Source organism: Vipera berus (genome assembly GCF_964194415.1).
Source record: "Vipera berus genome assembly, chromosome: 2".
NCBI lineage: Eukaryota > Metazoa > Chordata > Lepidosauria > Squamata > Viperidae > Vipera > Vipera berus.
The window spans coordinates 143,089,635-143,105,582 of record NC_138203.1 but is presented as its reverse complement, the minus strand read 5'-3'; the positions used below and the strand labels follow the sequence as shown (position 1 = coordinate 143,105,582).

Sequence of the window (15,948 nt, the reverse complement as noted above, 5' to 3'; positions counted from 1 at the left end):
TGGATGGATGGATGGATGGAAGATCTCCATCCACACTAATTGAGAAACAACTAAAAATCTGCTTGGATTTTGGGATGGATCTTTTTTTTTTCTGGGCAAGTTAACAATGAAGATTGTAAACAACGATCACATTAGTGCAGGGAGTTTGGCAGAGAGTCGTAAGCGTGCATTTGTTGCCAAGAGCCCAAATCACAATCACACAATTATGGGGACACTATAAGAGCCATAATTTCAGGCATGGGTCATTAGTCCCTTCATCAGCACTATCATAATTTCAAACAGTCACTGAACAAATGGTCATTAAGTGAGGAATACCTGTATCTTAATCATCCTTGCCTCCTATTTTCTGCAGAACAACCCTGTAAGGTGGGCTGGGCTGAGAGTGAGTGATTGGCCCAAGTTATCTAGCTGGCTTTCATGCCTAAAGGAGGCCTAGAAGTCACAGTCGCCTGGCCACTACTCCAAACTGGTTCTCTGTAAGCTATTAGGTTATGACTGCAGAGAAGCAAAACAGAGGAAGCAGAATCATTCCATCAGCTCTGCCAAAGGACCTACTGCCTTTGGTTCATCCATCATTTTTAACAAGCAAAGGCAATTCCATTAGGCAAGAGGAGGAGGGATGAAAAATAGTGCCATTTCATTACTTCTGCTGAAATCATTCAACATAATTTTAAGAACTGGTGCCAAATTTTCCTTTCTCCCCCCCCCCCCAAATCCTCTCTATCTGCAGTGTTTACCATACAAATTGGCAGGAAGAGCTGATTTTTTTTGGGGGGGGTGGTTGGGGGGGAAGGGTTCTGATCAAAACATAACTTTAAATAATAGTAAAATAACTAGGAATCCCTTCACTGAGTTGTACTAATAACACAAAGAAAACACAAACAGCCTTGTGTGCATATTTTTAAGAATCTCAAAAAGAACATGTGCACTCTGAATGACAGAGAGGCTCATATACATAAGAAAGCTGTACAATGGTTTGGATTCAGTTGGGAAAAGAAGTTTCAGAACAGAGGGAGACACAAATGCAGTCCATCCTCCAACTTATGAAAGTAGCCACACGTCTCCAAGATGGTGCAGTTGCTATAGGGAGGTTTTTGCTGCACCACATGATCTTGGGGGAAAAAGCACAACTGTTTAATAACTAAGAAGAGTATTTATAGCTCTGGGTTGAACTGTGGGGTCCTTGGTGCTCTCTGAGATTGGTTGTTTTCTTGCAGATCTCCCATTACCAAACAAGACAACATCATCAGTGCTAGAAGGGTAGTAATAGTAGACCAAAGTTTGCACAAGTGCTCCCACGTGTTCTGAAGCACTGCTGTCCAATCAGATCTGAAATGTTGCACATCCCTAATCATTTATTCAGGAATATTAATTTCATGCTCATATTGATTAAAACTGACTTTTTTGTGACTTCAAGTCAGTGTTCAAATTAAATCTTTATTATAGTTATAGATCAGTATAGAAGTCAGCATTGACACTTGGTGACTGCCTGGATTAGTTCTTGCATTTGTTGTTTTTTCTTGACAAGATTTCAGAAGTGCTTTACCATTTCCTACTGAGAAAGAGTGACTGTCCCAAGATCAGGACTAGAACTCCTGGTCTCCCAGTTTCCAAGCTGATGTCGTACAAAGTCAAACTCTGCTAGATTAAAAAAAAACTCACATTACATAAATTCTACAGAAGATGAAATATATTGTTACACTTCCTGAATTCTTAAAGTTGATGAAAGCAATGTTTTTTTTCTGTTACCCATCAAGGCTAGGATATATATTTAGTGAGAAAAACACAGCGTACAAGTGAATAGCATTATATAATGTAAAGTAGAGTAGATTAAGATGGGACGCGGTGGCTCAGTGGGTTAGGACGCTGAGCTTGTCGATCAGAAGGTCGGCAGTTTGGCGGGTCGAATCCCAAGTGCCGCGTAAGAGTGAGCGCCTGTTACTCGTCCCAGCTTCTGCCAACCTAGCAGTTCGAAAGCACGTAAAAATGCAAGTAGAAAAATAGGGACCACGACGGTGGGAAGGTAACAGCGTTCCGTGCGCCTTTGGCGTCTAGCCATGCCGGCCAAATGACCATGGAGACGTCCTCGGACAAGCGCTGGCTCTTCGGCTTTGAAACGGAGATGAGCACCGGCCCCTAGAGTCAGAAACGACTAGCACGCATGTGCGGGGAAGCCTTTACCTTTACCTTTAGAGTAGATTAAATATTTTAAATACATCACAGATTCGTTTAGGTAGAAAAGACACAATGTGAATCTGCATTCACTTGCTGGATTGTTAATTATATATTTTCCTAAATAACTTTTATTAAATTTCTGTATGCGGTAATTCTTTTTGTTGTTAATAACTTGAATTAGAACTAAAAGTACTAGTATTTCAGAGGTAAGTCCTGCTTTGTACTTTAATATAGGGATCCCAAATCCCTGGGCTGCGGCCCACTACCAGCCGTGACCCGTTCAGAACCAGGTCGCAGAAGCGGCAGGCAAGCACTCACAGCTCCATTCGCATCTGCAGAACCATCCCCGCTCCTGCTCCCCCCACACCGGTCCTCAAAGCTGGAAAGGTTGGAGACCATTATATTATGGTGTGTATATGTATATGTTGTGTGTGTGTGTGTGTGTGTGTGTGTGTGTTTGTGTGTGTGATTTAAATTCTCAGCAACAAGAAGAAACCAAAATTTAAAAGCTACTATCACAACATAAGGCAGGCACAAATGATTTCTAGAGAGGTCATTTTATAAACAAGGCCCCCTCCTTCTGCTCCTTTCATTTGATGGGAGCATATGAAAAAGAGCACCCAAAGTTATGAAAGGCTCAGCAAAAAAAGACAAGGCTCAAAAGAAAGCTATGCTATTCCAATGTGATTGGCTGCCACCTATTTCCTTTGCAAGGCTTGGCCTCTTTAGATGACCCACTCTGGGCACTTCGTGGATAAGGCTGGTTTCTGGTGGGCATTTGGGGTTTCCCTTACAACTTGAGGGGGCAAGTCAGATATGGGCCAAGGTTGTGACTCTTGGCTGAGGCGGCTCCTTGCTTTTTGAAGGATCTCTGGAATATGATCTGGGAGTGCAAGTGAGTCTTGACTAAGAATGGACACATGACAAAGTTCAAAGGTCTGATGATAAACGTGCTGTTACTCTTCTTATTGTATTGGTAGGTGGTTGTCCAGTGACTCTTTTTCAAGAAGTTAGCTATTTGGTAAAGGCTGCCAAGAGGAATAACCTCCTGGCCACTTTGACCAGGTGGTATGTAGTACAGCATAACATTTTGCCAGTAAATTTGCTGTGATTTCCTCAAGGTTGGTGGGATCATTTTCTGACTGGAACATTTTCTTGTTGTTGTATCTGGAATTCTTGGCATGTAACTTGAAAGAACTGAAGACTTGATATCTTTGGCTACCTGAGAGCTGGAAATTTACCTTTTGGCCGATTGCAGCATTACCTGGAATGTGAGCTTGTGTGCTATTACCACCTGTTTAGTGTCTTATAACATGTAGGGCTGCTTTTAAAGAAGGAAACCTCAGTTGGTTAAAATAGTGGCCCAGGTGTTTATTGGCAATAGTCAGTGGGATCATATTACATCCTGTATTAGTTCCCTATTAGCTTCTAAGTACAATTTAAAGTGCCAGTTTCTACTTACAAGTTCTTTTATGGCTCACCCCATTTTATGTCCAGGACTGCATCTCTCTGCAGGTGGAACTCAGCCTGACCTATTCAATCAAGCAGCTGGTTATTTCCCATTTTTAGGAAGTCAAGGGGGTGAGTTGTGAGGACTGGAAGGACTTTTTTTTTTCAATTATAAGGCCAGACCTCTGCTATGACTTTCCTTTAGAGGTTAATTTAAGGATATGATGCCACTTAATTGTTAGTGGGCTTTAGCTAATGTTTCTATATTATATTTTGTGTTCTTGCTGTAAGTTAACAAAAGTTTTTAGACTGAGGAAGGTAGGAGGGAGGAAGATGATTTCCTGAAACTAGGGCTATAATCTAATTTTTTTAGGCCTCCCAGTGACTGATCTTCAGATCAGAATAAAAAAAAAGTTTTTAAACTCTGTGTGTGTGTGTGTGTGTGTGTGTGTGTGTGAGAGAGAGAGAGAGAGAGAGAGAGACAGACAGAGAGAGAGAGAGAGAGAGACAGAGAGAGAGAGAGAGAGAGAGAGACAGAGAGAGAGAGAGAGAGACAGAGAGAGAGAGAGAGAGAGAGAGAGAGAGAGAGAGAGAGAGAGACAGAGAGAGACAGAGAGAGAGAGAGAATGCTTAAAGGAAAAAAATGATACTCAGGCCTTAGAAGGCTATTCTGCCCCTTAAACCCCACTCTATAATTCAAGGAAAAATCAGGCCAATGTTGGATTAAAATAAAATAGGTTCCTTAAGAGACTCATTCCACCCTTATTCCACCCCCAAATTTTCCCAACATTTTAGTTATAGCAATTTCAGGTCTTCTTTGGAAGATGCAAAAATGTTGGCTGGAGGCCACAACCAATCAGAAGCCAATGTCATGGCTTTGTCATGTCAGATGACAAAAAAAGTCTCATTTGATTACTAGTCCTTGTTAACTACCCAACTGTATTTAGAATACTGCAAAGTTGTGTGTAACTGATGCCAGTTCTTTCAGCCTTGTAGCCACTGGGGCCTCCTGTGATTTCATTGACAATGATGCATTTGAAAGCACTCCCAAACTATATACTGACCTTTCCTGTTGGACACCACTCATCTGGGCAGGCAATATATTCACTATCATGTCAGCGTTTCAAGATAGATAATACATTTAAAAACAGAAGTAGCACAGACTCCAGGTATGTTTATACAATGAAATATTATTGTAGAATAAGATAACAGATCTTAAAAGCCATTCAGAAATCTCTGGCCCATCATATACCAAATAAAATCAAGGCGGAGTTATTTTGTGGTTTTTAAAAATCGTGCCCCGTTTTGTGAACTAGTTCCTTGATTAGAATATTGCTCTCTGCTTGACTGTTTATGTTAATCTGCTTATTTGGGTGTTGTCTGCTGGAAAGAAAAAGTTTTTTTTTACCCCTTCTTAGGCTTTTTATTGTTTCTTTTGAATGATTTATAAATGTGGTTTATCTCTATTTGTCTATTGGTGACTGATTTATCTGACTGCCAAGTTTCCAGAAATTCTGTAGCATTTTGGATTTTGCTTAATCTAGGATGCTCATAGTTTCCCAGTATGGCTGACTTGGTCCATGTGTTGTGAAATTAAGAATTTCCATCATGTCTTCTGATTGCTTGTTGGTGCCTTCTGTGATTTGAGTTTTCTTGGTTAGGTTATTAAGACTTCTCTTGATCAGGCTGTCTACTTTCTTTATTAGGTTGGTGTTTACTGAGATATAGGTTTCTTTGTCTTCTAGTAATACTATGCCCGTTTTGTATATACAGTGAGGGGAAAAAGTATTTGATCCCTTGCTGATTTTGTACGCTTGCCCATTGACCAAGAAATGATCAATCTATAATTTTAATGGTAGGTTTATTTTAACAGCGAGACACAGAATAACAACAAAACATCCAGTTATAAGTTGATTTGCATTTTAATGAGTGAAGTAAGTATTTGACCACTTCGCAAAACATGGCTTAGTACTTGGTGGCAAATCCCTTGTTGGCAATCACAGAGGTCAGACGTTTCTTGTAGTTGGCCACCAGGTTTGCACACATCTCAGGAGGGATTTTGTCCCATTCCTCTTTGCAGATCCTCTCCAAGTCAATTAAGGTTTCGAGGCTGATGTTTGGCAGCTTGAACCTTCAGCTTCCTCCACAGATTTTCTATGGGATTAAAGTCTAGAGACTGGCTAGGCCACTCCACAACCCCTTTTCAATGCCCCGGCTGAGGGAAGGAGGTTCTCACCCAAGATTTGACAGAACATGGCCCCATCCACCGTCCCTTTGATGCAGTGAAGTTGTCCTGTCCCCTTAGCAGAAAAACACCCCCAAAGCGTAATGTTTCCACCTCCATGTTTGAAGATGGTGTTCTTGGGATCATAAGGCAGCGTTCCTCCTCCTCCAAACGGCAAAGAGCTCGATTTTGGTCTCATCAGACCACAACACTTTCACCCAGTTCTCTGAATCATTCAGATGTTCATTGGCAAATTTCAGACGGACCTGTACATGTACTTTCTTGACAAGGGGGACCTTGCAGGTGCTGCAGGATTTCAGTGCTTCACGGCTTAGTGTGTTACCAATTGTTTTCTTGGTACTATGGTCCCAGATGCCTTGAGATCATTGACAAGATTCTCCCATGTAGTTCTGGGCTGATTCCTCACCGTTCTCATGATCACTGAAACTCCATGAGGTGAGATCTTGCATGGAGCCCCAGATTGAGGGAGATTGACAGTTATTTTGGGTTTCTTCCTTCTGCGATTAATCGCAGCAAATGTTGTCATCTTCTCACCAAGCTGCTTGGCAATAGTCTTGTAGCCCATTCCAGCCTTGTGTAGGTCTACAATCTTGTCCCTGACATCCTTGGACAGCTCTTTGGTCTTGGCCATGGTGGAGAGTTTGGAATCTGATTGATTGCTTCTGTGGACAGGTGTCTTTTATACAGGTAACAAACTGAGATTAGGAACACTTCCTTTAAAACAGTGCTCCTAATCTCAGATCGTTACCTGTATAAAAGACACCTGGGAGCCAGAAATCTTGCTGACTGATAGGGGATCAAATACTTATTTCATTCATTAAAATGCAAATCAATTTATAACTTTTTTGAAATGCATTTTTCTGGATTTGTTGTTGTAGTTATTCTGTGTCTCACTGTTAAAACAAACCTACCATTAAAATTATAGGCTGATCGTTTCTTTGTCAGTGGGCAAACGTACAAAATCAGCAGGGAATCAAATACTTTCTCCCCCTCACTGTATTATGATCTGTCCATGATAACTGTCATCTGATAACTTCTATCTGCTGGGAGGATAACGATGGTTTGGTCCTTCTTTAGGCTTTTGAGCAGCCAACACCCAGTTAAGCAGAATTAACACCAAACAATCCATAAAATAATACAGTACTCTAATCAAGGAACTAACTAAATCAGGGGTGTCAAACTGCCGGCCCACGGGCCGGACGCGTCACAGGGAAACTGCACCCGCCCCATTGCTGGCAGTGGGAAAAAAGCTCCGATATGTTGTGCGACATCACGTGATGTCGCAAATTTGACATGTCTGAACTAAAGGGTACACTACACTCCAATCAATACTGGCAGGGCAAGCTATTGTATATAAACAGGAAGCAAACCTCACAGTTATTAGAACTGATGATGTTACATAGTTAGGTAATGAAATGTACGCAAGCAAACAATCAAGCTCAGAGAACACCAAGGACTCCATAATTATAATCTAAAGAAACAAAATTCCAAGTTATGCACAGATAATTCAGAAACTGTTCATTGTTGTTCTGTCTGTTTATAGTTAGGTCAGTTATAAGTACTTTAAGTACTGACCTTGTAGAATTCAGAGAATAAATTATAATTCTCAATAATCATTTGAAATGTAAAACAACTACTTGGTTCAAGTAACTTTTGAAAGAGAAAACCTCTCATATGGTTAATATGATTTATATATTAAAGCAGCAGTCTCCAAGCGTTCCGGCTCTGCGGACTGGTGGGGGGGGGAGTGGGAAAGGGGATGGTTCTGTGCAGGCAAATGGAGCTGTGCGCGCTCACCTGCCACTTCCACAGCCCGGTTCTGAATGGGTCACGGCCCAGTAGTGAACTGCGGCCCGGGGGTTGGGGACCCCTGTATTAAAATACAAAGCAGGACTTACCTCTGAATACTAATACTTTTAGTTCTAATTCAAGTTCTTACAGCAAAGAGAATTACTGAATACAGAAATTTAATGAAGTTATTTAGGAAAATTATTTCTATGTGTCAGAAATTGCACAATTCAGAGTCTGTTTAGCAACTAAAATGATAAACTATCCTTTCAATTAAGACTAGGCTTACTGAAATAAATAATAATAATAAAATTAGCTCATTCTCTCCCTATATAAGAATTGTTCTAAATGCAACATAAAAATAAAAACAGTAGGAATTTATAAATGTTTTGCGTAGCTTGTTATTATGAATTATTTCTTTTATTTTAGAAATTTATAAGGCTGCCCAACTTTATGATGACAAGATACTATACAGTAAAATAATCATATAGGTAAATCATACAGAATTATTATTTTCTACACTTTCAACTATTTTCTCTTTATTCAAAAGATTAAGATTCAGAAATTTACTAGCCTCATTTCTTAGTAATTACTCTAGCTGGTATTTAGATAAACTTGTTCTTCCTCATAATAAGTTGGTATCAAATCAACAGTACAAAATCAACTTCAATACATCGGTTGTGTCCTCTGCAAATATATGCAATTATAGGTAATGCAGGAAAAAAAAACCTGAGCTCCAGCCCATAATTTTCTCAGGTGCCCTTTAAAAAAACCTCAAGACATTATTAGGAATTGAATTTTACAAGCCAATAGGAGGGCATATATATATAAAGAGGAACCCTTCTGGCCGCTACTCCTCTATCTCCACTGCAGCATGACGGATGATAGGATGAAAAGCAGAGCCTCTAGGCTTTCAGGCGATGGTAGATTAATGATGGCATGGCCTTGACCTCCAAAAGGTAAAGGTTATGAAACACTCACGAGTAGCTGGCTTCCAATTTCATATCCGGAGGGTGAATGACAGCAACTGATAAGTTTTCTTCTTCAAAACACTCTAATCCTCAGATTCACAGCTGTCACCCACCATCTTTTTGAAATTCATCCCAACATATTTATTTGTTCTTGCTCTTTTCCCTAGTGGACACTAATTTGTGTACATGTGCATCAGCTATATGAAATATGTAGGTGGAACTGGAGTGACAGAAATTAGTTATAATATATGCACCTCACTTTTATGGCCCTAGACAATACTTTTGCAATATATTCATATACACTATGAACAATGGGACAGGCAAAATCAAGCTGTCCCATGAAATGCCCGTATGGGACTATTTTTCCTCTTTTAGGATCAGTCAAACAATGCTCTTAATTCAAAGACCAGGAGAAAGTAAAATACTACAAAGTTATTTCCATTTTTTCATGAGGTATGCGTCACCAAGAATTCTATGTATCTGAACAAGAATGCACATTGAAATAATATTTTCCAGGACTTAAAGGTATTTGGAAATGAAGCTGTATTTGTGAACCACGTTAAGGAAGCTCATGGCTTTGTTTCTAGGCAGACAGCTGACAATTTTATTTTAAAATGTGAAATGTTTGCTTACATAATGAAAGATAGCAATACACCATAATTAATATTCAATTCCACCTCAATTTGAAATAGCATCTTTACTTGCTTTTTCATGTAGGTCCTATTCACTAAATCTAAGAATTCTGAATGCTTGTTGGACAAACATTTATCTATGAGGTAGAAAAATGACTGTATAACATTGCTGTACAAGAATTAGTTATGTATTTGTACAACAAATTATTCAGATCTCTTAATCACAAATACATTCATTATTGGATTATATAAATTAAGAATTTATTAAATACAGGAAGTTGAATATTATGAGCATTACCTTCATTATTCCTTTTTTATTTCCTAAACTCCCTCTACTTAGGACAAAAATATAAGCCAAGAAAAACAGGAAGCTTAAAAGATCAAAATTGTCTGAGGTGCTGGATTTGTAAAAGGGCAAAGTTCTGAGAGTCAGCAGTTCTGAAAGCTCTCTGTGTCAAAATACCAAGGCCTTCACAGATAAAAGTTTATGCTTGCTCCAAACAGGATCAGCAGGGGAGTAAAGCACAAAAAAGTCACAGCCATGTGTTAAGAGCACACCTGCAACTCCCAGCATTTAATTCTGCAGTTGAAAAGAATTCTTTGACCTAGACATCAGAGGATGAAACATATCTAAGGAATGCCATGTGGAACAGTGAAAGAGACACATTTCAGGTGCAGGCAAAAACACAACAAAGCATTTCTATAATATTTGAATATTTAAAGATTAAAAAAATATTATATGTAGTAGGCTTAGAGCTCAATTTTGTCACATTTATTTAATTTACCAAAGATATTGGTACAAATCAGGGTAATCATGACAAATATTAGCTCATGTTTCTGAAAATATGTTATACTTATGACTTCCATGTATGTTGTTAAAAGTTGTCTGATTTAGATATGCAGGTTACAAATATTTCATTATCAGACTAGGCAACATCGTCAGTGCAGAAAAGGTGAATAAGTGAAGTGTGTTAGTTTGTAAAGATTGTACATATCTATTTTGCAAGGCTTGTATATATCCATACTATTGTTCTTGCATTTGAGGTTGTAATTAGAGAAAAGATAAGATCACGCAGTCATAGGATAGATATATTAAAGGTGAGTAGAACTTCAAATTCAAAGGGAAAATGTTTTTTGGGATGTGGTATGCTGCATAGCACCTGTCAGCAACTCCTTGAATATCTGTCTTTTTTCTCAGAATCATGGGTCACGCAATGCACAAACACCATTACATAGCAAAAGAAATTAGAATTGAACTCCCCCCCTGCATGTAGCCAATACATGTGGAGATTGACTTTAAATACACATCATATCTTTTATCTAGACCCCATTGAATTGACTGAGACAATAGATGGAAGGCTTATAAATTAGAAGCACTGGTCAACTGAGATGGAAAATTAACAGACGATGCATATGAAAAGAATTATTATTTTAAAACCAATATGTAGAACTCTGCTATCAAATTATTTTATTCCAGATATCCTAGCTATATAGTATTTTGTCATAAAAACCACACTGTTATCAAAAATCACGCAGCCAGGGGTTATAATGTAAATAAAGCATAGTTGACAATCATTGTGGCATATTGCTTATTCTTCTCAGTTGGCTTTTTTTTCAGTTATATTTGATATACATTTTTTTTAAAAAAAAAGAATATGCCATTGAGGAAGCTGTTGACAAAAAGACTGGGCAACCTTTTAAAAGAGCATTCATTTCAAGATAGAAATCTTTTAGTTGCACTAGTTTAGTTTTCTCAACATAGCAAGCGTAAATTAAGGGAACGATGCACCCTGCAAAAATAAAAGTTTGGATCTGACTCTTACATGCTTTTGAATGCAACTAAAACCAAAACTGAGAGTGGGAGAATAGAAAATGCCCATAAAGAACTTTAATTAGTTTTGTACAGTTAAAAGGGTACAGTTTATGTTCTTATTTTATTACAAAAATCTACACTATTAGGGCCTGTCTTGTTATTTACAATCTTTTATTTTTGAGAAATTAAAAACTTAGGAAGCTATTACAAAATCTCTTGATTAGTATTTCAAATCACCTTTATTACAAGGATGAAATTTTTAAATTTAATTGGCACTACTCAACACACAAATTGATGTGTGCTAAATGCAACAGAAAAGTAGAATTTCAGTCTTTATCCTAATTCTGATTTGAGCTGCCAAATATCATGGTCCCGCTTGGATGCTTTTAGCAGTAATGTGATATAAGAATTTAAGCTTCGGTTTTCATGATGTTTTCCACTGACAAGAAAATCCAAAACAAAATGAAGTTATTAATTTAAAAAAAAAACATGAAGCAGAGAGAGAGAGAAAGAGAAGACTAGCGAGGTGAGATTGTACTAGGTAAGAGTACAGCCGTTCAGGCTTTGGAGAGGATGTGCTTAATTCCTAAAAGGGAAGGATCTACCCAGTTCACCTCAATGAAATTATTCTGGTGGGCTCAAAATGCTTTGGGCCAATGCAGGGCGGTGGGGGGAGAGAAGAGTCTGTACAGCCTGGATGATCCCTGCCCTATGCAGAAGCAGCTCCATCAGGCTCTGTAAGGTAAAGGTAAAGGTTCCCCCGCACATGCGTGCTAGTTGTTTCCGACTCTAGGGGCCGGTGCTCATCTCCGTTTCAAAGCCAAAGAGCCAGCGCTTGTATGAGGACGTCTCCGTGGTCATGTGGCCGGCATGACTAGACGCCAAAGGCGCACGGAACGCTGTTACCTTCCCACCATAGCAGTCCCTATTTTTCTACTTGCATTTTTACATGCTTTCAAACTGCTAGGTTGGCAGAAGCTGGGATGAGTAACAGGCGCTCACTCTGTTACGCAGCACTCGGGATTCGACCCGCCAAACTGCCGACCTTCTGATCGACAGGGTCTGTCCATGTGTACAAAGACAGCTCTGTGTACATGGCAAAGCCATCCAACACACCTCTTCAAAGTTTTGCATGGCTATACTACCTGATATGTAAACTTTACTAGCACAGTGAATTTGAATAAAGGTTTTCTTCCCTGAGCCTGACTCCTGGCAATTCCATGAATACATCCACATCATCCTCATGACAATGATAAACGAACCACCTGATCTTGCCTTTTCAAGGTTTTTTTTTTAATTTTATTTTCCAGCCTAGGCTATTACTTTAGGGTTTACTGGAAATTTCCTATTGAAATATTAATTTTCAATTTTTGGTTTTCTGAGATCAGCCAATGATATCTAAGAAATATATTCTCATAAGACAGAAAACTTGTAAAAATGTAAAATAATTTCTCATGAAGACTTGCAAGTCAACCAGCTAGGGCCTATCTTCGCTTTTAGAGTCCCGGATGCCAACACACTGCTGATAAAATACAATATAATCTTCTTCTGAACAATTTAAAGAAAGGTTCTATAATTTCCAAGCTCTCATTTAACTTCCCAGATGCATATTTGTCTTGCCTTTTGGCATACATTCTTCCCAAATCAACAAATGTAACACTATGTCCTACTAACCGGAAGTCAGTCCATTGAACTCAGTGGCATTTATTTCTAAGTTAAAAAAAATACACACACACACTTCAGATTTCTTAAGTTTTATAAACCTTTGCTCTAAAACTTTTATCAGAGCTTCACGAAGCTCCTACTGATCAGAAAAAGATAACACAATATAACACAAAGGTAACACGCTTTCTTTTTTTAGTTCTTAAGAGAAAGTCATCCATCAGCAATAGGCTAGCATGAACAACAGCCCCCCTTTAGATTTAGTAACTGACTGCATCATTTTTAGCTGTTATTATGACAACCAAACATGTTATGTCGTCTAGCACAGGGCTTTTCAACCTTTTCACAGATTGCATCACTTTGACGACCTGACAATATTCAAGTACCACCAGTGCTTAGCAAGGTGTCAAAAACTTGATGTCTTAAAAAAAAGTGGGGAAGGGAGGAATTGTACTGATTAGATTCATTTGTTGTTATAGAAATGGCTAGTTTATACTATTATGGAAAAGGAAAAAGTTGAGGTTCAGCCTTAATGCTTCATTCTATTGCAACTGAGGAAGTCAGAGAAAGGAAGGAAGCCAATGCCTTTTCTTTTCTTTTTCCCTTCTCCCCCTCACTTTACTTTCCCATTTTCCGCCCCACTGTGTCCTAGTATTTGCTTTTGTATTTTTATATTTTATTCTATAATCTAATAAAATGTTACGAATCATAACAAAAAAAGGAAAAGGAAAAAAGTACCGGTTTTACTCCTCCTTTTATATCCTCTCTCCTCTCTCCCTCCTCCTTTTATATCCTCTCCTCCCCCTGCCTTTATATCCTCTCTTCTCTCCCCCCTCCTCCACTTCTCTTCTGGGTGTGCAGGAAGTGCCGATCAGCTGGAGCTGTGTGCGCCGATCCTGGGACCTCAGCAGTGTCCCGGCAACACTGCTGGTACAGCTGATTTCCCCCCAGGCCTGTCAGAAGCTGCCGCTGCTTCAGCTCACCTCCGCTACACTTTTTTTTTAACAGTGCTTTTCAACCCGTCATACGCACACACCTACCAAGTGCTTGGTACGAAAAGCCCTGTTCTAACATAACAGTAACATTATGGGCAACAAAGCATCCCCAGTGTAACACTATTGCTTCTGTGCTTGACAGCTGATACAAAGGTATCACTGTAGAATGCAGTGTTTAGCTATAGGTTAGGGTTTCCTGCCTGAGCGGGGGGGGGGGGGGGTTTGACTAGATCACGGGTCGGCAACGTGCGGCTCCAGAGCCGCATGCGGCTCCTGCGGCTCGCAGTCCTCTGCCATGTGCAGTCCCCCCCCAAAAAAAAACACCAAAAACCCCAAAACCTGGGACTAAAAAAAATCAATCAATCAATTCAAACTTCTCATGGGAAAAAAAAACTTGCGAAGCTTGAATTGATTGGTTGAAGTTGTTTGATCTGTGGTGACTCGGGAGAAATGGCCGGGGGGAAGGTGGTGTTGGAAGAAAGGCGATAAAAAGAAAGCTTTTATCTCGCTCTCTCATTCACTCACACGTTCCTCACAAAAACTTCTCTTGCTCTCATTCACTCACATTTTGCTCTAAAAAGCCTCTTTCACACTCTCATTCACTCACACTTTGCTGGAAAATGCTTCTCTCTCGCTCTCATTCACTCACCAACTCGAAAGGCCAGCCGTGGCGCCTCAAATGACTTCCATGGGGATGCTTGGCAATGAAGGGGCCGATTAAAACTGCTCCCGCTAGTACTGCTACTGCTAACTTTTTCACTTGCTGCTTGGTTCCAGTGAAACTGGAGAATCCCCGGATGCCACTGCTGGGGGTGGAGGAGGCTGCCCGGGTTTAGCCGTAGTGGAAGCCAACAACAGTAGCGGTGGAGGCGGCGGCGAGAGAAACGCTGGAGGTCTGCCGCATCTCCGTTAGCCTCTGTCTCCCCAGCAGAAACAAAACCCCGTGCCGGCCCCCATGGCAGCAGCAAGCCCCAAGGACCAGGCAATTGCTTCGCCGCCGCCAGCTACTGTTGGAGCGGCCTAGTGGACTCGCCGAGATGCTGGAGCGTCTTTGGCAGCAGGAGTATCAACGCCTGCCTGCCGGGTGGAAGAAACAGGAAGCTTGGCGGCGGCGGCAGTAGTGGCTGCTGTTGAGGCAGCTTAGTGCCCTTGCAGAGATCCTGGAGATGCTCCAGGCCCAGAGGAGCCTCCATGCTGTGTGGCTTTGGTGGAGGGGTAGCAACACCTGCCTGCCGGGTGGAAGAAACAGGAAGGTTGGCGGCGACAGCGGCTGCTGCTGTTGAGAAAGCTTACTGCCTTTGCACAGATACTGGAGGTGCTCCAGGCCCAGCGGATCCTCCGTGCTGGCGGAGGGGTAGCAATGCCTGCCTGCTGGGCGAAAGAAACAGGAAGGTTGGCGGTGGCAGCGGCTGCTGCTGTTGAGAAAGCTTACTGCCCTTGCACAGATACTGGAGGTGCTCCAGGCCCAGCGGATCCTCCGTGCTGGCGGAGGGGTAGCAATGCCTGCCTGCTGGGCGAAAGAAACAGGAAGGTTGGCGGTGGCAGCGGCTGCTGCTGTTGAGGCAGCTTACTGCCCTTGCACAGATACTGGAGGTGCTCCAGGCCCAGCGGATCCTCCGTGCTGGCGGAGGGGTAGCAATGCCTGCCTGCTGGGCGAAAGAAACAGGAAGGTTGGCGGTGGCAGCGGCTGCTGCTGTTGAGGCAGCTTACTGCCCTTGCACAGATACTGGAGGTGCTCCAGGCCCAGCGGATCCTCCGTGCTGGCGGAGGGGTAGCAATGCCTGCCTGCTGGGCGAAAGAAACAGGAAGGTTGGCGGTGGCAGCGGCTGCTGCTGTTGAGGCAGCTTACTGCCCTTGCACAGATACTGGAGGTGCTCCAGGCCCAGCGGATCCTCCGTGCTGGCGGAGGGGTAGCAATGCCTGCCTGCTGGGCGAAAGAAACAGGAAGGTTGGCGGTGGCAGCGGCTGCTGCTGTTGAGGCAGCTTACTGCCCTTGCACAGATACTGGAGGTGCTCCAGGCCCAGCGGATCCTCCGTGCTGGCGGAGGGGTAGCAATGCCTGCCTGCCGGGCGAAAGAAACAGGAAGGTTGGCGGTGGCAGCGGCTGCTGCTGTTGAGGCAGCTTACTGCCCTTGCACAGATACTGGAGGTGCTCCAGGCCCAGCGGATCCTCCGTGCTGGCGGAGGGGTAGCAATGCCTGCCTGCTGGGCGAAAGAA

At 41.5% G+C, this 15,948-nt stretch overlaps 1 protein-coding gene across 2 annotated transcripts in view; it reads right to left on the bottom strand.

Moving 5' to 3' along the window:
• SARNP (SAP domain containing ribonucleoprotein) overlaps positions 1 to 15,948 on the bottom strand; it is a 91,874-nt gene that overhangs the window by 7,921 nt on the left and 68,005 nt on the right. The window contains exon 10 of one of the 2 annotated variants that reach the window (XM_081317259.1): positions 7,667 to 7,739. The exons of the other annotated variant lie outside the window; for it this stretch is intronic. Within the exon in view, the coding sequence (XP_081173385.1) occupies positions 7,698 to 7,739 (42 nt within the window). The 3' untranslated portion in view covers positions 7,667 to 7,697. The remainder of the gene's footprint in view (positions 1 to 7,666; positions 7,740 to 15,948) is intronic. 2 annotated transcript variants of the gene reach the window in all.